Source organism: Jaculus jaculus, chromosome 12, assembly GCF_020740685.1.
Source record: "Jaculus jaculus isolate mJacJac1 chromosome 12, mJacJac1.mat.Y.cur, whole genome shotgun sequence".
Lineage (NCBI taxonomy): Eukaryota > Metazoa > Chordata > Mammalia > Rodentia > Dipodidae > Jaculus > Jaculus jaculus.
Window position 1 is genome coordinate 23,922,694 of NC_059113.1, and position 25,517 is coordinate 23,948,210.

General features: G+C 43.1%; 1 protein-coding gene across 1 annotated transcript; it reads left to right on the top strand.

Annotated features, from left to right (window-relative positions):
• Positions 1-17,328: 17,328 nt before the first annotated feature.
• LOC101617005 (AKT-interacting protein-like) lies at positions 17,329-18,543 on the top strand. The gene has a single exon (XM_012952445.2). The coding sequence runs from the start codon at positions 17,493-17,495 to the stop codon at positions 18,372-18,374; it is 882 nt and encodes a 293-aa protein (XP_012807899.2). The 5' UTR covers positions 17,329-17,492; the 3' UTR covers positions 18,375-18,543.
• Positions 18,544-25,517: the final 6,974 nt, after the last annotated feature.

Here is a 25,517-nt window from a genome sequence, read left to right on the forward strand (position 1 = left end):
AGCTATGCTAGTTTTGTGCATCTACCCTAGACTACCACAGAGATATTTGCTTAGCTATGCTTATTGCTGCTCTATTTTAAATAGCTAGGAAATGGAATCAGCCTAGATGCCTGTCAACTGATGACTGATGCTGAAGATGTGGTACATATATGTTATGGAGTCTTATTCACCTATAAATAAAAATGCAATTATAAAAGTTGCAAGAAAATGGATGGAACTAGGAAAGTTCACACAGAGTGAGATAACATAGGCTCACAACCACAAACACCACATGTAATCGCTCATACGCTGATCCTAGCTTCAGATTTCTGCTTTAGCAGCTATATGCCAGAATGAATATCTGTAGCGGCCAAGAATCTAGGAAGGGGATATGGGGGGAGGCTTTGTGGGATGATATTAGAACATGTGTGGCATGAAAGTAGAAGGGGAAATAATGGTGGGAGGAAAAGGTTGAAGCAGGGGTAGGGTTAGGTGACAGAGGAGAGAAAAGGATGGTGGGAGGAAGAAAAAAACCTTGGGAAATTTGAATAAGCCACATAGAAACTTACTATTTGGTAAGCCAATTTAAAATATAAATTTTATTTTTTAAAAAAATTGTTCAAATGAAGGTCCTCTATGGGAACGATAATTCCAGTACCAGGGATGAGATATCTCCCAATGCCTTGTTGCTTAGGTAGGCCACAGAGGCCCTTACAACAATATAAGCTATTACCACTGCTATTAGTTACCCATTAAAACTAGATAATAGGGCTGGAGAGAAGGCTTAGCGGTTAAGCGCTTGCCTGTGAAGCCTAAGGACCCCGGTTCGAGGCTCGGTTCCCTAGGTCCCACGTTAGCCAGATGCACAAGGGGGCGCACGTGTCCGGAGTTCGTTTGCAGAGGCTGGAAGCCCTGGCGCGCCCATTCTCTCTCTCCCTCTATCTGTCTTTCTCTCTGTGTCTGTCGCTCTCAAATAAATAAATAAAATTTTTAAAAAAACTAGATAATAAGTCCCTATTGCTGAAGACACCACACATTTCAGTTGCAAGACATAAAGAAACTAAGTAGATGGCACATAGTGCCATGGATGAATCTGGAATAGATTCCAGGTGGCTCCGTGGACTGGATCTAGAATCACTTCCATGTAGCTTTATGGACTGGATCTGGAATAGATTCCATATAGTTCCATGGATGGGTCTAGAATAGATTCCACATAGTTCTGTGGACTGGATCTGGAATAGATTCCATGTTGTTCCATAGACTGGATATGGAATAAATTCCATGTAGTTCCATGGACTTGTTCTGGAGTAGGCTCCACATGGTTCCATGGACTGGATCTGGAGTAGATTCCATGTGGTTCCATGGATGCATCTAGACTAGATTCCACATGGTTCCATTGACTGGATCTGGAGTAGATTCCATGTAGTTCCATGAATGGATCTAAAATACATTCCATGTAATTCCATGGACTGGTTCTAGAATAGATTCCATGTAGTCCCATGGACTGGATCTGGAATAGATTCCATGTGGTCCTGTGGACTGGAGTAATTCCACATGGCTCCATGGACTGGATCTGAGTATATTCCATGTAGTTACATGGATGGATGTAGAATAGATTCCACATAGTTCCATGGACTGGATCTGGAGTAGATTCCACATAGTTCCATAGACTTGATCTGGAGTAGATTCCATAGAGTTCCATGGACGGATGTAGAATAGATTCCACATAGTTCTGTGGACTGGATCTGGAGTAGAAAGGGAGAGTAATGGAGAAAGTGTCAAAATGCAAAACCAAGTCTAGACTTTGATAAACACTAATGAATTAATATACTTCATTGGGATTTTTGTTTTAGAAATTGAACCCATAGCTTTTTGCATGCTAAACAAGTGTCTACCTCTAACCCACATCTCCCACCCAGTTTCTCAGCTTTTCACAGGTTTGCAGTGGTAATGAGTAAAACTGGGTGACAGTGCATGTAGAGGAGAAATCCCTACTGTCCTTGCAACTCTTTTGTAACGTGAAAGTCATTGTACAGCTTTTTAAAAATTCGCCAGAAAGGCTTAACAGCCAACTGGAGAGAAGTATGAGTAAAACTTTATATAGAGCACTACAAAGAATAGAGTAAAAATAAATGAAATAAAGTCTGAGTCCCGTTTGAATCAATTTCAAAAAGTCTGGGGCTAGAGAGATGGCTTAGCAATTAAGGCACTTGCCTGCAAAGCCTAACGATCTGATTTTGATGCCCCAGTACTCATGTAAAGCCAGATGCACAAGGTGGCTCATGCATCTGGAGTTGGATTTCAGTGGCTGGAGGCCCCGGTGCACCTGTTCTCTCTGTCTCTCTTCTCACTCTCTCTCTCTGCTTGGAAATAAATAAATAATGTCTAGTGCTAAGAGATGGCTCAGTAGTTATAGGTACTTGCAAAGCCAGTCATCCCAGGTACTATTTCCCAGTACCCATTTAAAGCCAGATGTACAAAGTGGCACATGTGTCAGGAATTCATTTACAAGAGCAAGAAGCCCTGATGTGCCTGTACTCTCACCCTCTTCCCCGCTTCCTCTCTCATTTTTCATATACTTCCTGAATTCCCTGACCCAGATGAAAGCTCATGATAAACTTAGAGTTTTCGTTGTTCCTATGAAGGACGTGGGCATTAACTCCATTCTTCTGGAGACCGGATGGAGAATACTCCAGCCCCTGAATTCTGACATGTTCTTCTGTACTTACCACACTTGATGGAAGCATTGAATACTTACTGTTCTGTAGCAAATCCACGTTGTCCAAGAGAGTCATACTATAGAGTAGAGAATAAGAAAATGCAGAGTGTAAACATGCCAACACCAGCATAGCCAGCTGGCATTAGCATGCTTAGCGCTATTCTCCACACTCCTCACTCCACACCACAGCAGGACCTCCTGGAGCAAATGTTCAGTATAACCAAGCAACACTGCGGCCTTGGTCAGCATTTCCTCTTTTCATTTAAACAGGAACACTGAGAAGGGATACCTGACTTTGCTTGGGCGCTTATCACCAGTGTGTTAGGGCCAAAGCATGGCTTCTTGGACTAGGCCTGTGAGGAACTCCATTCCCATTGTTGTCATGACAGATTTGTCAGCCGCTAGGTGTTGGCTGTTGGGGCTTGTACAGGATAGTAGATCTGTCATCCAGGGGGGCATGCCCCTGCCAAGCAAGCCCCCACCTCCCCACACAGAAGCCTTTCCCAATAGTAGAAGCTTCACTTTCTTCTCTCCACGCCTTGTCTGTCTCACTACTTGCCTACCCATCATCCCACAGGCCCAGATGAAAGCATCTTTCAGCAGGGTGATCGTTCCACCTGGTTGACTTGATCAAATCTTTATGAGCTGACCTTAAAACAAAGAACAAAATAAACTCTCTCTCTCTCTCTCTCTCTCTCTGTGTGTGTGTGTGTGTGTGTGTGTGTGTGTGTGTGTGTGTGTGTAAGAGAAGGAGAGGGAGAGCCCTCAGGGGTTACAACAGCTAAAGAGAGCTGCTGAAATTTTTATTACAAACTAACAAATCACTCATATGCCTGCTACAAGACGCAGAAAATAGGGCTGGTGTGCAGGAGGACCTGGGCATGTGCACACTGCCTCTGAACTTTACTGCAGTGGGATTTACCCTTTTCCTACATTCCCTGCTTCTCTTCACCCAGAAGAAAAAATAAAATCACTAGAAAAGTGTGACATAGGCTGGGCGTGGTGGTGGACACCTTTAATCCCAGCACTCGGGAGACAGGCAGAGGCAGGAGGAACACCATGAATTCAAGGCCACCCTGAGACTACATAGTGAATTCCAGGTCAGCCTGGGCTAGAATGAAACCCTACCTCAGAAAACCAAAAACAAACAAACAAAAAAAGTGACATAAAATAAAATCCACTAATGGCCTAGAAGGTGGACCTCTTAGCTGTACACCTCATACAAAGAGAAGATTAAGAAATTAGGAATATGAAGCAAGTTTCCTCCATCAGATGTGTGCTTTTAAGTATTAACTTTAAGTGTGTGTGTGCATGTACACAAACACACATGCTCTTTCTTCTTGGGTCCTCATAATTTTTTTTTAAATAAGGAACCTAGAAATGCTTTGAGTCATTGCAGCCCCTTCAAAATGAAACATACATGGCTTATTGAAAAGTACATAAAGAAGAACATAAGAAAGATGAAAAAAATCAAGCATAATCCATCACCTACAGATACAATTGTGTCCCTTCAACATGCATTCATGTGTGTCCATAACCAACCACCACAGACACGACTGTGTCTACACACGGATTCATGTGTGTCTACAAGCCATCGCCACAGACACCACTGCGTCTCTGCAACATGGGTTCAAATATGTCTGTCCATAAGCCATAACTATGTTCACATTTCTGCTATACTCGAAACTACTTTTGTGAAGCCTCATAGAAATCTGTCCAACTTGTTTCTTTCCCTTTTGACATATATTTTTTAAAACACATGTGGCTACATGATGGCTCAGAGTGAGGGATTCCTCATGTGAAAGGTCCTGAAGGTAGTAATAGGGTTTGGTTTTGAAAATGTCCTTTGCTATTGTGACCATACTCTAAATACAATTAACGCAGCAGAGAGGTGCTGACAAGGAGATGCTCAGACCAAAGATAAAGCTCAACTTTTTGATGAATGTGGTCCATTTCCTTCTGAAAGGAAGCAGGAACAACTCCTATTTTGCTTTACAGTTAGGGAAAGGATGACTTAAAGATCCTTAGAAGATCTCACCAGTGCCATGTTCAGAACAGAGCTACATCTTACCCATATTCTTCTAAAAAGCCATTTTATCTGCACTACTTCCCTCTTTCATTGGATTAGTTTATGATGACTTCTAATCACATTTTCCCATTTCTCTCACTTAGGAAAGTTCTTTATGCATTACTTTTCCTGAGTTATATCCGATAGGGTTGAGTGAGGAGACATGTTGGAGGAAGAGAAAGGGTGAGTCAGTGACCTTCCATTTCATGGCAAGGAAGGCTTCCCTTCAGTATTGTAAAGAAAAAAAAAAAAAAAACAATGTTCTCAAGTCACGGATACAGTGGATTGTCTCCTAAAACTAGACAGGTAAGGAAGCTGGCTTGTTCCTTTCAATGTTTATCTTTAGCTGTCTGCTGACACTAACAGGGCTAAATTAGATAGAAACCTCTGGAAGAGCTCTCTTAACCAACATTTCCACCATCACTTTACAGCCCCCACCCCATGCCTTGTCTTTACCAGCAAAGCCAAACTGCCCGACAATGTTTTGCCGAATTAATAAGCAAATTCTCCCTGCTCAGTGGCTCATGCTGCTGTGTGCTCTGCATTAGCAGTTCCTGATCTCTGAGCACAACTCTCAGGGATGCCTTTTGCAACATGAGCTATTCTAGTGCTCTGTGAAGCAAAGCGAAGAACTATAGTTAAGTCTGAAATTAGAGCTGCCACCAGACTCTTTCTCAAGTTCAAAGAAAACATAGAGATCTCTTGTTTACACAAGGGGGAAAGAGCTGAAAGGAGAGCTTAGATACCAAAATGTCCCAAACTGATGGTGATGCTCTTTCAGATTATGGGGGACAGATAGGGAAGGAGATAAGGCAGACATGTCAAGATTGCTTAGAATTAAAGTCTGAACCTGTAGCCATGACTTTGAAAGGACTAACCCAAGGTACCTTGTTTCTTGTCCATCACATACCATTTTGCTCAAAATAAAGTAAGATGGCCAAATGTTTTCATTATTTTGATAGGAGTAGAAAAGGAAAATGTCTCTGAGTATCCCTGCTCAAGTTTGGCTCATTTACCTGTGTTTTTAAACAGAGCACAGAAGTAGAGAAAGTGCCCTGATGGCTTCCTGTTTCTGACGTCCACAGGGACAGCAAAAGTCAGCGTCCTTTCCCTTTTTCCTAAAACAATGGGCAGACAGCACCTTCCTAGGATGTGGATTGAAATTCCATGATAGGAGACAGCCTCCTTTTCCCCAGGTGTTTTCTCCTGATTCTGGGGCTATGAAGGGCCTACCGCCTCAGGAAAGTCCCATTTTCTGTTAAATCCTGCCTTCCCTTTCTCTTCCAAAATCACCAGCCAGCCAGGTGTGGTGACGCACGCCTTTAATCCCAGCACTCGGGAGGCAGAGGTAGGAGGATTGCCGTGAGTTCAAGGCCACCCTGAGACTCCATAGTGAATTCCAGATCAGCCTGGGCTAGAGAGAGACCCTACCTCGAAAAAAAAATAAATCATTAGCCAGCCAGCTTCCCAAGACTTAGGGACAGGCTTATCATGTAGGCCCTGGATGATTTGCAAATCCCTCTCTCTCTCTCTCCCTCTCCCTCTCCCTCTCCCTCTTCCTCTCTCTCTCTCTCTCTCTCTCTTCCTGTGTGTGTGTGTACATGTGTACATGCTTCCCAGAGGGCCCTAGCTTACAGCACTTTCTCAAGTTATCTTCACAGATACACACCACGAATTGGGATTGGAGCTCATTCCACCTGAAGGACTACCTTTTTTTAGGTAATTAGGGCTGCTTCAGTGAACTGTCATCATCTGAAATGGCCAAACTGTCCTAAAGGCTGGAAGTAAAGGCCAAGGTGTCAGCAGAGCTGGTTTCCGCTGAGGCCCCTCTCCTTGGCTTGTATGTACTGACTTTCTCCCTGTGTCTCCACCTGGTCTTTCCTCTGTGCTTGTCTGGCTCTTAATCTTGTTCCTCTTTACCAGTCACTTCACTCAGTCTTAATCACATCATTAAAGTTTCTATCTCCAAATGCAGTCACATTCTGAAGCACGGGGGGCTGGGATTTGAACATGAATTTTGAGGGATGGCTTAGAGGTTAAGGTGTTTGCCTACAAAGCCAAAGGACCCAGGTTTGATTCCCCAGGACCCATGTTAACCAGATGCACAAGGGCACATATGCATCTGGAGTTCATTTGCAGGGGCTGGAGGCCCTGGCTGCGCATTCTTTCTCTCTCCCTCTTTCTCTGTCAAATAAATAAATATAAAATACTAAATACTAACATGAATTTTGGAGGAAGCCCACAAGTTGGCCCAGAACTTCCTCTACTTCTTTTGCTCATTGTGTAGGTAGGAAATTGAGTAGTGAAAAGATGTGAGAGGTGACCATAAACATAAAGTGGAGCCAGCTGCTGAACCCAGCTAAAGCCAGTGCTCTCTGCTGCCTCATTCCTAACCTCAGCAGCCAGCCCCCTCCGCCTGGTCTGTAAGGAGCCCATAGTTTAAAACAGGTTGACCAACAAGATTTAATAAACTACTATACATTACAAGATGTGTAATAATGAAATGGGTTATGCCTTTGTTTCTGAGGGGTGTGATACCAGAGGGACCTTTTCTGCCAGTGAAGATGCTTAAAGAACTAAAAGACCTAGTCATGGGGTTTCTTAACTCCCTAGCAAGTCAATAAGGTAATGGAAGAAAACTAGACCAGTCAAGTGAAAGTCATGTTTCTCACCCAAAACACCTCTATGACTCCACTTTGGAGGGATGAGCTGTTCAGGGTTAGATGGGAGGGGGCCTGAGCACTGGGGGATGAGGGGCCCCACTCACAAGCTGGAGGTAGTACATTTTCTTTCCTCTGAGCTGCTGACGTGACGGTCCTCTGGTTTCAGGAACTCGCCCTTCTTTCTCTTTCTGGGGTAATGAGCTTTCAGCCTAGCACTTGCTGACACTTCCAGGTGGAACATACAGCCACCTTTTCTCTTAAGTTTCTGCTGAACTGTTCTAGTTAAAGAGGCTTTTAATTAAAACAATAGAACACTGCCAATTAGTGTTTTCCTTTTTTTCCTGAAGGATGGTTACCCTATACAACACGTATACATTCATAGTTGCATGGTGGAGGAAAACCTGCTGCTATATATAGAAATATACACTCACATCGATGTACAGCATCTGTTCCCTGATTAATTGGCATTTTCTGGGCTAGAGGTGGGTCTATGCCCCCTGGAAGATTCATCCCAGCTATTTGGGAGGCAATGAACAGAACAAGGAGTTTGCTGCTGACCTCTGATGAAGTTACCCTTCCATTAGCTGGATGACTAGGTGGGAGAGCTGGAAGAGGTCTCCATTATTAGAAACCTTACACTGAATCACCAGGCATAACCACTGACACGAGCAGATCTCTCATTCCTCAAAGGACAGGGACCAGAGCGTACCTGAAGTGAGTGAGATCACCCAAATGTTACCTCCTCTGACAAAGTACCGGAGTTCAAGCTCCCTCCCATTGTTCTTCTACCTCACCAAAGGAAGGGTGAGCCAAGTAGCATTTTATGTCTTTAAAGACGTAAACTACAAAACTTCCTACCTTGTGTGAGATACTGAGCAAGCGTGGTTTTTTTTTTTTTTTCCAGTCTTTCCTTCTTCTTCTTTTTATTATTTTTAAAGAGAATTTCATTTAGAATCAAGAAACTAGCTCAGCCACTAACTCATTTTATCTAGAATGAATGTGTCCTCAAAGTTTCTATGTTGAAACTGGATGGTCAGTGTGGTCATTGATTATTAAGAAACTGGGCCTTTGGGAGGAGACCAGGCCATGCTCCCCCATTGTGAACTGGATTAGTGTCCTACAAAGAGAAGCTGAATTTGCCTTTATACCCTTCTTGCTCCTTCTGCCATGTCAGGACTCCATGAGGAAGCAGTACCCAGGAGAAATGGCTCTTCTCCAGTCACTTAATCTGCTGGCTCCTTGGTTCTTGGCTAGTACTGGGTACTATGACAAATTAATGTGCATTGTTTATAAACACCTGCAGTATGTTGTTATTGCTGTTCTACTAGGATAAAATATTACAAATATTACTGGAATGACATTAAACGACCCAATGTCTAAGTGTTTTTCTTAGCATACAAACTGAACTAATAGCTCCTTATGAATAATACAATCCGATCCCTTTTTGCTTAGTTCCAGCTCCACCTCTTCCATCAATCTGCTAACGCATGTGCTCAGGAAGTCTTGCACAGCATCATGACTTGTGCCTTTTCCATTTGAGCCATGCCACCTTCTCTGTGTCGCTTGTGCACATGTGCACCATCTCTCCTGCTGGATGATAAGTCCATTGGCTACTGGCAGCTAAGAGTAGATGGCGTCTCTGCTGGTCCCAAGCAGGCTGCTGTCGGTGTCTCTTCCACCAGAGCTGAACTTGCTCTTCAGTATCAGGCTCATCCATTCTGCTGTCCAAACACAGAAACATACATTATTCTGAATTTGAAGACTGATTTATGAAAGATGCCTGGGGGGGAAAAACAGTTAGTTTTAAAAATTACAAGAAACTGGCTGGAGAGATGGCATAGTGGTTAAGGCACTTGCCTGCAAAGCCAAAGGATCCCGGTTCAACTCTCCAGGACCCACGTCAGCCAGATGCACAAGGGGGCGCATGCATCTGGAGTTCGATTGCAGCGGCTGGAGGCCCAGGTGCACCCATTCTCTCTCTCTTTCTCTGCCTCTTCCTCTCTCTCAAGTAAATAAATAAATAAATTATATTTTTAAAAATTACAAGAAATTTGCTCTGTAAGAATATGAAATTAGGGCTGGAGAGATGGCTTAGCGGTTAAGCGCTTGCCTGTGAAGCCTAAGGACCCCGGTTCGAGGCTCGGTTCCCCAGGTCCCACGTTAGCCAGATGCACAAGGGGGTGCATGCATCTGGAGTTCGTTTGCAGTGGCTGGAAGCCCTGGCACACCCATTCTCCCTCTCTCTCTCTATCTGTCTTTCTCTCTGTGTCTGTCACTCTCAAATAAATAAATAAATAAATGAACAAAAATATATTTAAAAAAAGAATATGAAATTATAGAATGGTAAACATCTTCAATACCACTGGTACTTCCTGGTGATGGGCAGGAAGGAGGGAGGAGGAAATTATGGAGGAAAGAGTAAAACCCCATTTGTTAACTATCACTTAAAGGCAGATAGGTAGATAGATAGATAGATAGATAGATAGATAGATAGATAGATAGATAGATAGATGGATAGATGGATAGGGATATGGAGATGAGATGGAGATAGAAATAGATATAGATATATAGATATATCAGAGATAGATATGAAATTATTGGGATTTATCTTATCTCTGGGCTGGCATTTCCCCCTTACCCATGAAGGTAATGTATAAGGGAACCAGCCATGGGGAATTCATGATTGGCAGCCTGTGACAACTTCTCAAAGAATAAAATGTTGGCATTGCCTTTTAGAACTGCTGAAGGGCCCCCTGGCACTGAGTAGGCCTTACTCCAGTGACTTCTTGCAAAACCTTAGCTTACTTACTGCCTTCAGGATTAAGTGGCTTATTCCTGCAATGGCAGATAAATTGTTTTCAATGTTATGGATCTAAGCTGAAGCTACAGTGTCCATGGAAAACCTTTTCAGGAATTTTCTGGCTTGCAGCTTCCTTTCTTTGTGCAAAAGAAATGTTAGTTTAGCTGGGGTATCCCAGAATACAGGTACTGGCAAAGAGCTTCTTTAAAGATCGCAATGTCAACTCCAAGTTCAACTTAGGCTTTCTGATCCCACTGTCTTCTACTCAGCTCTGCCTGGTAGACAAAAGCAGCTGCAGACAATATGCAAACAAGTGACTTCTGTCACAAAATAGCCTTCTGATTTTCTAAATCATTTTAAAATGTAAATGTATTCCTTGAAGCTTGTTAACTATACAAAACTGAGGTGTTAGGTCAGGTTTCACTCCTGGGCCATAGTTTGCTGACCTCTGCTACCACAGAAAACTATTTACTCTGGAAGTCTGCTCCTCCAAGTATAGTGTGTTTCCACTGGTGCTCACCCTGACAACTTGATTAGGGTGTCTCTTCAAATCTGTGGAACGAAATAAATGAGGGCAGGCCCCTCTTACCATCTCAAACGCAATGTGTGTACTTCGGTGTTATTTCACATATCAGATTCCTGTGCGGAAAATGCTGTCATACCATTAATAATTTTTAGAGGAATGCCTTGGAACTCAACTGGCTGAAGCCTTGTTGCAAATGGGCTGTAATGGCTTTTATTTCTCATTCTTGTCACCTCAGATATAATCAGCTGTTTTGTCATTTTAAATTTCTACTTGGCAGATTCTCCAACTTCTCTGTCTTTTAGATAGAGGCTCAGAGAGGAGCCAGGCTCTAGGATCATGGGACTGGGAAGAGATGAGACTGAGTCAATGGTGGCTTTGGAATCTGGCTAGCTTGTTAGAACTGGGGAGCTACCTTGATTGACAGAATAACTCCCCTTCCTCTCATTGCCAGGACCCAATGATGTCCTTAAAGTACTTTCTCTGTGAATGTGATGATCCTTAATTAGAAATAAGTTGTAAAATACATATCATATCCTAGGAAGAAAATAAGCCTTTATTTAGAGACCTCTAAGATGTAAAAATTTCTCTTAGGCAGAGCAACTGAACTGAACACAACTCCAAGTTCATCTGTCTGTGAGGAAACAAATGGCTACCTTTGACTGTGTCCCCATCTCCTGTACAAAGCAGTAAGGAATTGTGAAAAATGAGCAAAATCCACTAAATAAGAATAATATTACAATGAACCCCAAGAAAACTATAAATATAGTTAGTAAGAGCTAATCATTTTTGGTGTTTTCTTGTTTTAGGTATAATGCTAAGCATTTCACTAAACGCTTCCTAAAAAATATTATCATTGGGCTGGAGAGATTGCTTAGTGGTTAAGGTGCTTGCCTGTGAGGCCTAAGGACCCAGGTTCAATTTCCCAGGACCCATGTAAGTCAGATATTCAAGGTGGCCCATGCATCTAGAGTTCGTTTGCAATAACTGGAAGCCCTGGTGCACCCATTCTCTCCCTCTCTCTGTTGGTATGTCTATCTGCCTTACTCTATCTTTCTCAAATAAATTTTAAAAAATTTAATTATTGCTTTTATTTCATAGATCTAGAAAATAATCTCAGCCAATAAATGGTTTCTAGAGGTCCTCTGTTGGTAAGTAGTAGAAAGTTTAAAAGTGCAAATCTATCTGGCTTCAATTCCTATTTTCTTAATTACACAGTAGGTGGTTACTGGCTTTGCCAAATCTTTTGACCTCTCTGAGCCTCAGTGCCCTCAGCTCAGCTCATAAAGCTTGAGACTGTAAAGTCACCCACCTTATTTCCAATTCAAAACCCTGGATTATTTTCACTCACACCTTCTCAGAAGGAGGGGAAAATATATAAGTTCATAAGTAGCTTAGTGAAATATCCAAAATGAAATTTCCAAGATATGCTTCTAAATATATTTACTTTTTGTTTTCAGTGCTTAGGATGAAACCCAAGCACCTCTAGCAGGTCCCCATAACTGTTTTTGTTTTTTGTTTTTTGTTTTAATGTGTGGGGTATTTTTCTTTTTTTTCTTTCTTTTTTTTTTTTTTTTTTTTTTTTGTTTTGTTTTGGCTTTTCAAGGTAGTGTCTCTCTCTAGCCCAAGCTGACCTGAAGTTCACTATATAAGGTAGTCTCGAATTCTTGGTGATCCTCCTATCTCCGCCTCCCAAGTGCTTGGATTAAAGGCATGCACCACCACACCTGGCTCCTTCCATAACTTATTACATAAACCATATATCAAGTAACCAGTACTCAACATTAAGCATCAGAGAAGACTGAGCTAAAAATTATAAGATTCCATGTACTTCTCTACACATGTGTAATATAAAGACAAAACACTGGAGCAATTTATTTCCACACAACTGAAACAGGAAATCTAGAATCTACTCTATCAGGGACCTGGGGAAATGGAGGAAAATGAACTCACTACACCAAACCCAGTGATCTAATCTGCTCACAGGGAGAAACCACCATCACATTCTCAAAACACACAAGCTATGGCATACAAAAAAAAAAAAAAAAAAAATGCCAAGCATATCTGGCAGAAAGCATCATTCTTTCCGTCTTTAGCAAAATTACCTATTCCCAAATTCATTTACATGTCTAATTTTGGTCTTTCAAATATTGGTATTGTTAATATTCTTCAGGGAAAGGCCACTTGGGAACCTTTAAGTTGGGGTTCACAAATGATGCATACCCCAGTACATTTATTGCAGGATGGAAAGGCAGACTTTTCCTCTCTCCTCATTTCCTTCTACCTAAGTACCTCTTTATTCATTACTTTAATTACCTAATCGTAAATTTCTTTAGGGGGTTACTTAGAAAGAAAATTAGCATCAAAGCTTGGCAGTAAATTCAGGGGCTTTTGGAGACAGTCCAAGCTATTTCACCTGTGATTAATTAGAATTTTTGGGGTGTGTGTGTGTGTGTGTGTGTGTGTGTGTGTGTTTTCTTTAAGTGCCAGAAGGCTGTTGAGGTCTTTAAGCAGGTACATGACTGCTGCTGAGGTGCAGCCATGATTCATGCGTGTGTCTGATGTCTGGGACCATAGCCCAGCTTTTGTTGGTGGTGTGCGTGCGACAGAGGGCCAGGGATAGGCTTTGGGAGCAGAAGCTTGGAGAAAAAACTCCAAGGACTATGAAGGCACAACAGGAGCTTCTTTAATATTTTTATTTATTTATTTATTTATTTATTTATTTATTTATTTATTTATTTATTTATTTGGCTTTTCAAGGTAGGGTCTCACTCTCTAGCCCAGGCTGACCTGAAACTCCCTACATAGTCTCAGGGTGGCCTCGAACTCACGATGATCCTCCCACCTCTCCTCCCAAATGCTGGGATTAAAGGCGTGTACCACCATGCCCAACAATATATATTTTTATAAGTACAAATCCAAAAGCTCTCCTATCAAAATATTTCAACCCTGATGGTTTAGCAAACATCTTCCTTTCCATTAGTCCTAGGGTCAAGTGTGAGCTCTCTTTATAGAACACAGTATGAAATTCATGTTTGTTTATTTGGTTGGTTTGGTTTTCTAATTTATTTATTATTTTTTATTAACAACTCTGCACATTTTTTTTCTCAATTTTTATTAACATCTTCCATGATTGTAAACAATATCCCATGGTAATTCCCTCCCTCCCCCACTTTCCCCTTTGAAACTCCATTCTCCATCATATCCCCTCTCCCTCTCAATCAGTCTCCCTTTTATTTTGATGTCATGATCTTTTCCTCCTGTTATGATGGTTTTATGTAGGTAGTGTCAGGCACTGTGAGGTCATGTATACCCAGGCCAGTTTGTGTCTGGAAGAGCACATTGTAAGGAGTCCTACCCTTCCTTTGGCTCTTACATTCTTTCCGCCACCTCTTCTGCAATGGACCCTGAGCCTTGGAAGGTGTGATAGAAATATTGCAGTGCTGAGCACTCCTCTGTCACTTCTTCCCAGCACCACAATGCCTTCTGAGTCATCCCAAGGTCACTGCCATCTGAAAAGAGAAGATTCTCTACCAAGAAATTCATGTTTTTTAAACAATCTTTTCACAATGAATAAAGCAAAATAGCCAAACTTCTTTCAAGACAGCCCATGTCTGTCTAACATTTTATGCAGATGAAAAACGAGAGCAAAGGAAGTGATCTCTGAGTAATTGGCCTGGTGTAAAATTATCCCCAAAGTCTGGCAATAAAGCCACAGCAAGCTTTTGGTATGTCTGGGGAAAACATAGTAACACACCTCAGACGGCCCAGTGGAAAAATCGGTGATTGTTTCATTACAAACACCAGTTTATCATTTTTCTTTGTTTGTTTGTTTTTCTTTTGTTGTCTTTTGAGGGAGGATCTTGCTGTAGCCCAGGCTGATCTGAAATTCACAATGGAGTCTCAGGGTGGCCTCAAACTCACTGCAATCCTCCTACCCATGCCTCCCGAGTGCTGGAATTAAAGGCATGCGCCACCACGCCTGGCTCCATCATTTTCCTTTATTGTCTATGAAACGGAGGAAAATTCTTTAAGCCATTTAACTCAGTCATGGTAGTGGGAAGTTTGACATTTTTGACAATTTCCACTGAAGAATCCATTACTGTCTAAGATCATTGCCATGCAATGTCCATTGCCCCAAGTCCACAATGTCCACAGCACTATTGAGACAACAAATTAAATATCTGGTACTTGCTCTCCCCAAGGACAAACAAGAATGGCAGTTGAGTTTTGTGCAGCATTCCCTGCCAACTTTGTTAGTACGGACCAGAGCAGGGTCCACAAATACTGTCTGCAGAGAATCACAAAGCAAGTATTTCAGACTTGTGGGCCATTGGGTCATTCTTGCAACTTCTCAATTCTGCTGCTGTAGAGAGAAAACAGCCACAATCAATAGGCAAAAGAGAGGGTGACTGTTTTCCCTGGAGAGGCCTCTACTGACCGCTGCGCTAGGGTACCACTTCCCAGCTGTAACAGATGTGGGAAACACCTGCGGATCTTCTTCCATGGTGCACGCCAAGCCCACAGGTCCATTGTGCCACTGCTGCGTTCGTTAACCAAACCACTAGAGATCAGGGCTGCTTCTGAAGGAAAAAAAAACCCAGTAGAGGGTCCCCACACTCTGCCCGGATATGGCGACACCCCAAATCACTCACGAGAAGCGGTCTTGATGCAAACTGCAAGAGGATTTTATTCCAAGCGTGCTGGGGCCCACAGTCGTACACCTCCCAGGGGTAGAGGACTGCAGAGCCCCGAATGCAGGAACAGGACAGTTTTTATAGGGTTTCTAACAAAGCCTGTGCATTAGACCAATCATTTTTTTAATATCAGGAGCCTGCAGGGTGTTAGCCAGTCAGTTTGTGCCACCCCATAGTTTCTAAGCCAATTAGTTTAATTTGTTCAAGCCCCTCGTGGACCAATCATTCTCTTATGACCTTGGTGGTCAGCATTTGCGCAGGTCCTTGGGTGGGAGTAGCAGAGTGTGGTACCAGTCTCCTATGACCTTGGAGGTCAGCATTTGCACAATTCCTTAGGTGGGGGTAGCAGAGTATGGTATCAGCCTCCTATGTCCTTGGTGGTCTGAGGCGGGCTGCTACAGCTTATGGTGCGAGCTACTAAGGCTTACAGTGTGGGCTATTAAGGCTTATAGTGTAAGGCTTATAGTGCAGGCTATTTACAGAAACCAAATAAGTGGTTCACTTCATTACTCATTTTCCATCCTTGAGGGCTATCTCATGCCCTTTTTACCTAGTTTTATATTAAGAGCGGGCTCTGATATAATGAGAAGAGGGATTCTTTACTTGCTTCCAACAGAGAGTAAAGCCTGGAGTTTGAGGTATGCAGGGGCCCGCTTAAGCTCCCTTTGGAGCATGATAGTATTTCTGGGCTTCTGAATTCTTGGGCCTTTCACTTCTGGTCAGTAAACCCCACTTTGGGCAGTCAGGTGCTACAGGGTTTTCTTAAAACATGTCCTTCCAGTCTATTTTCAATGATGTCGAAGCTCAGAAAACAGCGATGTTCACTGGAAATATTGCTGTAGACTAGTTTGAGGTTGAAATCCTCCACACCTATTGTCTTCAAAGGCTGCCGCTCCTTTTTCACTGGGAGAGCCTATCACCTTCCTTCCATCCCCAAGCTGGCTTGTTGAAGGGCGCTCACGCTCCTCACTGGACACATGGCTCCTCTGTGGTGCGGCTGCAGATGCAGCTCATCAAAGTCTTTCACGACCTTGCTGCCTCCAGAGCTGCGTCTTCCCAGCCTCATTACACGGGGCTCTAGCCACAGAGCAGAGGGTCCTCTGGCCCTTCCTAATTGGCTGCAATGCAAGTGCTAATGTAGGTTGAAAGACCAATTAACTGGGCTTGTTTCTACCAACGCTGCCTCTGAACATCAATTATGCTAACAACACTCTGAATTAAGACATTTCCCAGCCACTGTCATTTGCTATGGGACACTTCAGAGAATAAGAGAGGAGCTGCCTCTCACTGCCTGCCTGAAGGTTTCCCTCTCCTGCTCTCGCTGCCGCACAGAGCTGGCAGGGAACACCACTTCAGAACTGAGATCACCAGAAGGCAGGGAAAGAATCCACAGTAACTGGCTACTTGATCTAGGCCTCGGTAGGGACTGAGGTCCAACAGGTTGGAGAATAGTTGAGTAGAGACTGCTAGGAATCACTGCGTCATCTCACTGCACTGAGAATGGAAAACACCAGGCACCAGGATGTGCAAAGGGTACTTTGCCTAAAACCTCAATCAATCAACAACCAATCAATCAATCAATAGAAACGATTGAGAGGAAGGAGACAGCTATATCGTCTTCTACAGCTTTACAGTTGAGCTAGTTTTAAATTATTCTCCTCCCATCCCATCCTACCCCATCACAGACTGCTCCCCTGGAATGTACTTCTTGATTTTTCAACATTATTTTTAGGCAAGCCCAACAGACTGGCCTCTTTTTTTTTTTTTTTTTTTTTTTTTCTTAATGTGAGGGAGTAAGAGTGGCAGAGACAGAAAGAGAGGGAGAGAGGGGGGCAGGGCGGGGCGGAGCGGAGCGGGGAGCGGCAGGGGCTGGGCTGCGCTGCAGCCAGAGATGCTGTCGGGCCGCCGAGGCGCTTGGCAGCCGAGAACCCCACATTAAGGGCACCGAGGTGGAGGGGCACTGCCTAGCCGGCAGGCAGAGTGGACACTGAGGCCAGAAGAGTTGGATGACACAGACCACTGAATCTGCTGGGCGTCCCCGTTATGAACCCTTTGTGGAGCACGTCTGCAGGTCCTGTGCGCAAACGATCTGATGGGGATGAGAAAACATTAACAACAGGTGATGTGAAAACTAGTCCTCCACGAAGTGCACCAAATAAACAGCTGCCTTCTGTTCCCAAAAATGCTTTGCCCATCACGAAGCCTACATCTCCTGCCCCGGCAGTACAGTCAACAAATAGCACACATGCATCTTACGGACCCTTTTACCTGGAGTACTCACTTCTTGCAGAATTTACCCTGGTTGTGAAGCAGAAGTTGCCAGGTGTCTATATACAGCCATCTTACCGCTCTGCATTAATGTGGTTTGGAGTAATATTCATACGGCACGGGCTGTATCAGGATGGCGTGTTCAAGTTTACAGTTTATATCCCTGATAACTATCCAGATGGTGACTGTCCACGCTTGGTGTTTGATATTCCCGTCTTTCACCCGCTAGTTGATCCCACCTCAGGTGAACTGGATGTGAAGAGAGCATTTGCAAAGTGGAGGCGGAACCATAACCATATGTGGCAAGTTTTAATGTACGCAAGGAGAGTTTTCTACAAGATCGACACAACGAGCCCCCTAAACCCAGAAGCTGCAGTACTGTATGAAAAAGATGTTCAGCTTTTTGAAAGTAAAGTGGTTGACAGTGTTAAAGTATGTACTGCTCGTTTGTTTGACCAGCCGAAAATAGAAGATCCCTACGCAATTAGCTTTTCTCCATGGAACCCTACTGTGCATGATGAAGCCAGAGAGAAGATGCTGACTCAGAAAAAGCCTGACGAACAGCACAATAAGAGTGTTCATGTTGCTGGCCTTTCATGGGTAAAGCCTGGCTCAGTACAACCTTTCAGTAAAGAAGAGAAGACAGCAACAACTTAAGAGACGGCAAATCTGGTGCACCGCGCACTTTCCTGCTGGACTCTGGCCTAGTTCAAGCTGACTAATGGCGAAGGACTGCCTGAAGAGTAAATGCGTAACAGTGACTGTTCTCGGCGTTGTCCGTGGATTCGTAGGTTCTAACAGCAGGGTACGGAAGGCCCTCATTAAGTAATGTGTTACTTCTGACAGAAGTGTCTTAGTCTGGCTATCTAGTTCAGTACTCCAAATTGTTGGGGACCTTGAGGCTTAAGTATTTTTCTGAATATGATGCTAGAGGTAAGTTGCGTTTACTTAAACTAATAGAGTGGAGAAAAACCTGCCCTCTGTAATAGTTTGCAAGGTGGTGCTTTCGGTTGTACATATGTTAGGATATGGACAGGAAAGGTTTAGAGAGAGCAGGTTCCGGAGCTCAGCACTTTGAAGTGGAAGAATGTGTGATTTCAGTCTTCAGCCTACTGTCTTACCGATCGATAAACTACTATCTCCGAGAAACATTAGAAAAGTGGGGGGAAACCAGAATGCTTGTTCATGGTTTTTTTTTTTTTAAAGCAAATTATTGTATTTTTATGGTAAATGGGAGAAAAAAGTGTTGAAACGGTTTTTAATGAGTCAGATATTTAAATGATGAATGACTAATGTAGTAGTGATAAAATAAACCAATAAATGATAAAAAAAAAAAAGAGAGGGAGAGAGAATTGGCACGCCAGGGCCTCCAGCCACTGAAACTGAACTCCAGACACGTGCGCCCCCTTGTGTGCACGTACGACCTTGCATGCTGGCATCACTTTGTACATCTGGCTTACATGGGTACTGGAGAGTCAAACATGAGTCCTTAGGCTTCATAGGCAAATGCCTTAACCACTACGCAATCTCTCCAGCCTTTTTCAACATTTTGCTCCTTATGTGGCTCAAGTTATTTTGATGTCTTCTGAAGATTGTTCACCTCCTATGAACCACCCATGCTGAGTAACCATATTAAAGACATAATCCCCACCTTGGTGTTAACATTGTAGTTGGAGAAACTGGATTAATTCTGATATCTGGTCATTTATTCTATCGTCCATTCATTCGACAAATATGTGTTAATTAGCGATTATATTCCAGATGCTTTGGTAGGCCTTGTCCTAAATAAACTTGGCAATAGTAATTCTAAGTATCACTTCTTGGCCTTTGGGTTAAGGTCAAGTGTAAGGCTGTGTGAACTGTGCCTTCATGACTGTGGTACAGCTACTAAGAGAGTCAGAAATACACAAGCAATGGCAGTTCAATAAAATCATGTGCACAGGGCTAAAGAAATGGCTTAGCAATTAAGGTGCTTGCCTGTGAAGCCTAAGGAGCAAGGTTCAGTTTCCCAGTACCCACATAAGCCAGCTGTACAAGGTGGCACATGTGTCTGGAGTTTGTTTGCAGTGACTAGAAGCCCTGGTACACACATTCTTTCTCTATCTGCCTCTTATTCTTCTTTTCTCTCTTTCTCTCTCTCACTCTCCCTTTCTCAAATAAATAAATAAAATAAAATATGTTTAAAAAAAAATAAGCTGGGTGTGTTGGCACACACCTTTAATCCCAGCACTCGGGAGGCAGAGGTAGGAGGAACACCTTGAGTTTGAGGCCACCCTGAGACTACATAGTGAATTCCAGATCAGCCTGGGCTACAGTGAGACCTTACCTCAAAAAAATAAAGTAATTAAACTTTTTTAAAAGATAAAAAAATTAAAAGGAAAGGGGCTGGAGATCTACTGGCTCAGTAGATAAAGTACTTGCTATGCAAGTATCAGTACATGAGTTAGGATGCTTAGAACCCACGTAAGAGCCATATACTTGACAGACTTTAAGTCCAGCACACCTACATTGGGCAGGGAGGTGAGACAGCACAATTTCCCAGAAGCTTATGGGCCAGCTAGTGAGGCTAGTACAGTGGTGAATAATGGAAGAGACCCTGCCTCAAACACAGTGCATGGCAAGGACCAGTACCTGGTTATCCTCAGACCTCCACATGCTCCTGAAGCACACATCAACACACACATATATATACAAACACACACACACACACACACACACACATTAAAAGGTAAGTCATGTGTGGTGGTGCATGCCAACAATCTCAGCACTCAGGAGGTGGAGGTAGGATGATCAGAAGTACAAGGTCATCCCTTGCTACATAGCAGTTTTGAGGCTGTGAAACCATGTCTCAAAATGAAAAATTAAAGATGGGCCGGAGAGATGGATCAGTAGTTAAGACATTTGCCTGCAAAGTCTGCTAACAAGGGTTAAATTGCCCAGTACCCACATATAGCCAGATGCACAAAGTGGTGCATATGTCTAGAGTTCATTTGCAGTGGCTAGAGGCCCTAGTGTACCCATTCTCTCTCCTTACAAATAAATAAGAATATTTAAAAATAAATTAATTAAAATAATAAAAGATGATGTTAATGTAGGGTTATTCTATTTATTCATTCATTTATCTATTTATTTATTTAGAGAAAGAAAGAAAGAAAGAAAGAAAGAAAGAAAGAAAGAAAGAAAGAAAGAAAGAAAGAAGGAGAGAATTAGTGTGCCAGGCCCTCAGCCACTGAAATCAAACTCCAGACACTTGTACCACCTAGTGTGCATGTGCAACTTTGTGCTTGTATCACCTTTGTGCATCTGGCTTACGTAGGATCTGGAGAGAAATGGAACATGGGTCTTTAGGCTTCTCAGGCGGGCACCTTAACTGATAAGCCATCTCTCCAGCCCTTTTTTTTTTTTTTTTTTTTTTTGAGATGACTTCTCACTATGTAATTGTTACCCATGCTAGGATGACTTCAAATTCCCTGCCCTGCCTCAGCCTCCAAAGTGCTAGGGTTACAGGCACATGCCACCACTCCCAATTTATTATGTAGGCTTAAAGCAGAGCATGACACCATCTCCTACTCCTCATGCCAATTCTTTATATTTCTTTATATCTCTTTATTTTTTTTTCAAGCTTTAAGAGAAAGCAAAATATCAGGCTTTACCTCAATTTCTGACCACTAAATATCTTCATTTTTTTTCATTTATTCTCCCCCTTGGTTCTGGTCTTGCCAAAGTAGCTGTTGGTTCTCTTGATTAAGGCCATCCCTCCACCTGTGGCCTTGACCAATGCTCTTGCCTCCCCTAGGACCTTCTATCCTTGTGATTCCATACTTCCTTCACAAGCAGTGGATTGGTTTCTTCTTTTTTTAATTTTTTTGTTTATTTTTATTTATTTATTTGATAGTGACAGAGAGAGAGAGAAAGAGGCAGATTGGGAGAGAAGAGAGCGAATGGGTGCACCAGGGCCTCCAGCCACTGCAAACAAACTCCAGATGCGTGAGCCCCTTGTGCATCTGGCTAACACGGGTCCTGGGTAATTGAGCCTCGAACTGGGGTCCTTGGGCTTCACAGGCAAGCGCTTAACCACTAAGCCATCTCTCCAGCCCTGGTTCCTTCTTCATATCAAGTAGTCAAGTTTGTTGTCCTTCATAAAAATAGGGTCTTCCTGTGACTCTGTTCTTGACTTCCATTTCTTACTAAAGCAGTAAACTTCTTGTTGCTGGGACAAAACACCCTACCAGAAGCAGCTTGTGGAAGAAAAGGGTTTATTTCAGGCTTACAGTTTAGAGAGGAAGTTTCACCATGGCAGGAAAGAGAAACCAGGCTCACCACATCACACACAGTTGACTAATCTACCCCAAGGTCTGCCCCAGCAATACACCAACTATAGCAAGACTCCACCTCCCAAAGACTCCACCAGCTGGGGACTAAGAAGGAAGTTTAATTAAAACAACCTGAAACTGAGTGGAAGAGATGGCTTAGGGGTTAAGACACTTGCCTGCAAAGTCTGAGGACCCATGTTTGACCCTCCAGGTCCCATGTAAGCCAGATGCACAAGGTGGCACATGCATCTGGAGTTCAATTACAGTGGCTGGAGGCCCTGGTGCTTCAATCCATCCTCTCTCTCTCTCTCTCTCTCTCTCTCTCTCTCTCTCTGTCTCTCTCTCTCTCTCTCTCTCTCTTGTTTCCTCTCATTAAAAAGGGGCAGTCTGTTGGGCTTGCCACAAAAAAAAAAAAAATTTAAATACCTGAAGTACCTCACAGTGGCTAACACAAGACCTGCATAATAGGAAAAGAAAACATAAGGACATCAAAATAGAAGAGACTGGGCTGGAGAGATGGCTTAGTGGTTAAGGTGCTTGCCTGTGAAGTTTAAAGACCCAGGTTCAATTCTCTAGTACCCATGGGAGCCAGATGCACAAGGTTGCACATGGGTCTGGAGTTCATTTGCAATGGCTAGAGGCCCTGGTGCTCCCATTCTCTCTCTCTCTCTCTCTCTCTCTCTCTCTCTCTCTCTCTCTCTCTCTCTCTCTCACTAGCACGCACGCACGCATGCACGCACGCATGCACATAAATAAAATATTTCCTTAAAAAATATAAGAGACTAGTTGGAAAGAAGGGATATAGTACAGGTGTTATTTCTAAGTTGGGAAATGAAGGGTTATAGGAGGGAATTATGATCATGGTATATTGTCTATATGTATGGATGTTGTCAAGAAGTGGTTAAAAATAATACCTGAAGCTATGAGGGACATTTACATTCAAACTACCACACTTAACTTCCCAGCCTAGAATTCTTATTTCCTGACTTGTCTTCTAATTCACCTCTAGACAGTGTGGCTTGGCCCTTCTCTTCCAGTATTCTACAGAAACTGCTCTGACAAAAGCCCTGACAGTCTTCTCAGAGTTAAAACTATTACGCCTTTTGCTTGGCTTTCTTCTTGGTCTTGACCAGTGTTTTACATCAAATGTCACCCAATTCTCTGCCCTCTCTCATTTTCTCATTCTCCTCCCACTTCACATACCCATTTTTTACCCTGTCCTTTGCTGGCTCTTATTTCTTTGCATATCCCTTACATAGTGTACTTCCCATGAATGCTTCTTCATGAGAACTCTTCTCAGGGTAGAATGTCACCACAGTGACCCCTTCCACTCACCCAGCATCAGTTTCCACCATCTACTTTCTGACTGTCCAAGACGCATTTAGTCCACTGTGCTTTCAGCTACAGCCTCTGCCCCCACTCAGGTACCTCAACTTGCTCTAAACTTAGCAATTTTCACCACACCCTTCCTCTCCCTCTGCATATTCTGTCTTGGTAAATGACAATATCATCTAAAAATCAGACAGTGCCACCTGCTTTTGCCTTCTTCACCCTGACACCCAATCAATCAATAAGTCCTGTCAACTATTTCTCTAACACTGAGTACAGTGCCCTCTCCTCTCCATTCCTACCTTACTGCCTCAGTTCAGACTTCATCATCTTTTACTTGGACAAGGGCAATTAGATGACCATCTGATTTGCTGCCTCTGATATTATCTCTGACCTTATACCCTTTCGGTCTCTCTGACATAACACAGTCAGAGTTGCCTTTTCTAAAGTACAAATTGGATTTAAAGCAAAAGCACATACAAAACTTCTGTGCCCAGACACTGCCTGTAGTGGTCATCACATAACACATGATTTGACATATGTAAACATTGTGTGGTATTCACCACACTCATGCGAACATATCCATCACCACCCATGCTGCAGCTTACACCTCCAGAACATGCTCGTGTTTCAACTGTGTGTTCGTTAGCTATTCTTCTCTTTTCAGTAATTCCAAACAATAAGCAGCTTAAGGACAGAAGGATTTGGACTTACAGTTCAAAGAAACTTAGTCTGTGGTGCCAGGGAAGGGATGGCAGCAGGAGCATGAAGCAGCTGGTCACATTCAATCTACAATCAGGAAACAGAGAAAAATGAATAGGAGAGGGGGTCAGACTTTAAAACCTCAAGGCTGGGGCTGGAGAGGTGCTCAGTGATTAAATGCCCTTGCTTGCAAAGCTTAACAGCTAGTGTTTAATTCCCCAGTACCCATGTAAAGCCAGATGCACAGAGTGGTGCATGCATCTGCAGTTTGTTTGCAGTGACAAGAGCCCTCGATGTGCCCATACTCTCTCTCTCTCCCTCTTTCCCCCTCCCTTCTCTCCCACATACACAAAGGAATAATTTTTTGTTGGTGGTGGTTTTTTTCAGGTAGGGTCTCACTGTAGCTCAAGCTAACCTGGAATTCACTATGTCGTCTCAGGGTGGCCTCAAGCTCATGGTAATCCTCCTACGTCTGCAACATGAACACTGCCCTTACTGCTAGCCTGACAACCAGCTCTTTGATTGATAGCAATCAATCAAAACCTATCAAAGGCTGGGGAAATGGTTCAGCGGTTAAGGTGTTTCCCTGTGACACCTAAGGACCCAGCTCAGTTCCCCAGGACCCAAATATGCCAGATGCACAAGGGGGTGCATGCATCTGGAGTTAGTCTTCAGTGGCTAGAGGCCTTGTCATGCTCTCTCTTTCAAATAAATAAATAAATAAATAAATAAATAAATAAATAAATAAATAAATGCCTATCAAAGCAGCAATCCAGTGACTATAGAGAACTCAACACTAAATCAGATTGCCAGTAGGCTTGCCATGGCTCAGGGAACATTGCAGAAGAGAGGACAGAAAGATTATAAGAGCTACAGAGTGGATGGGAATACCCTGAGGTATGGTCCCCACCCTACCCCACAGGAACTGACTGAGGCCTTCATGACCCACCAGTGAACTCCGTAACCGCACTGAGGTGGGCCCCGGGGAAATAAAAGAAAGGGCAAGGGGATAAAAGAGTATAACCTGTTATTTATCTAGAATAATATTTTTTTAAAAGAATAGCACTTGAGGGCTTGGGCTGTAGCTCAGATGATGGAGCCCTCTAGCATGCATGATGTACTGGGTTCACTTCCTAGAAGCACAAAATCTGAATGAAGTAGTACACACCTGTGATCCCAGCACTCAGGAGGTGGAGGCAGGATCAGAAGTTGAAGTTCATCCTTGGCTTCCCAGCAGGTTTGAGGCCTGGGCTACATGAGAATCTGCCTCAAAAAAAAAAAAAAAAAAAAAAAAGATTAATATTTTGTTAAAAAGTCAATCCAATTCAATGATTAAGAGTACTTTTATCTTGGGGCTAGGGAGATGTCTCAGTATTTAAAGAGGTTTCTTTGCAATGCTTGCTTACCCAGGTTCAACTCCCTTGCTACTCACATAAAGCCAGACAGGTGTTGGTAT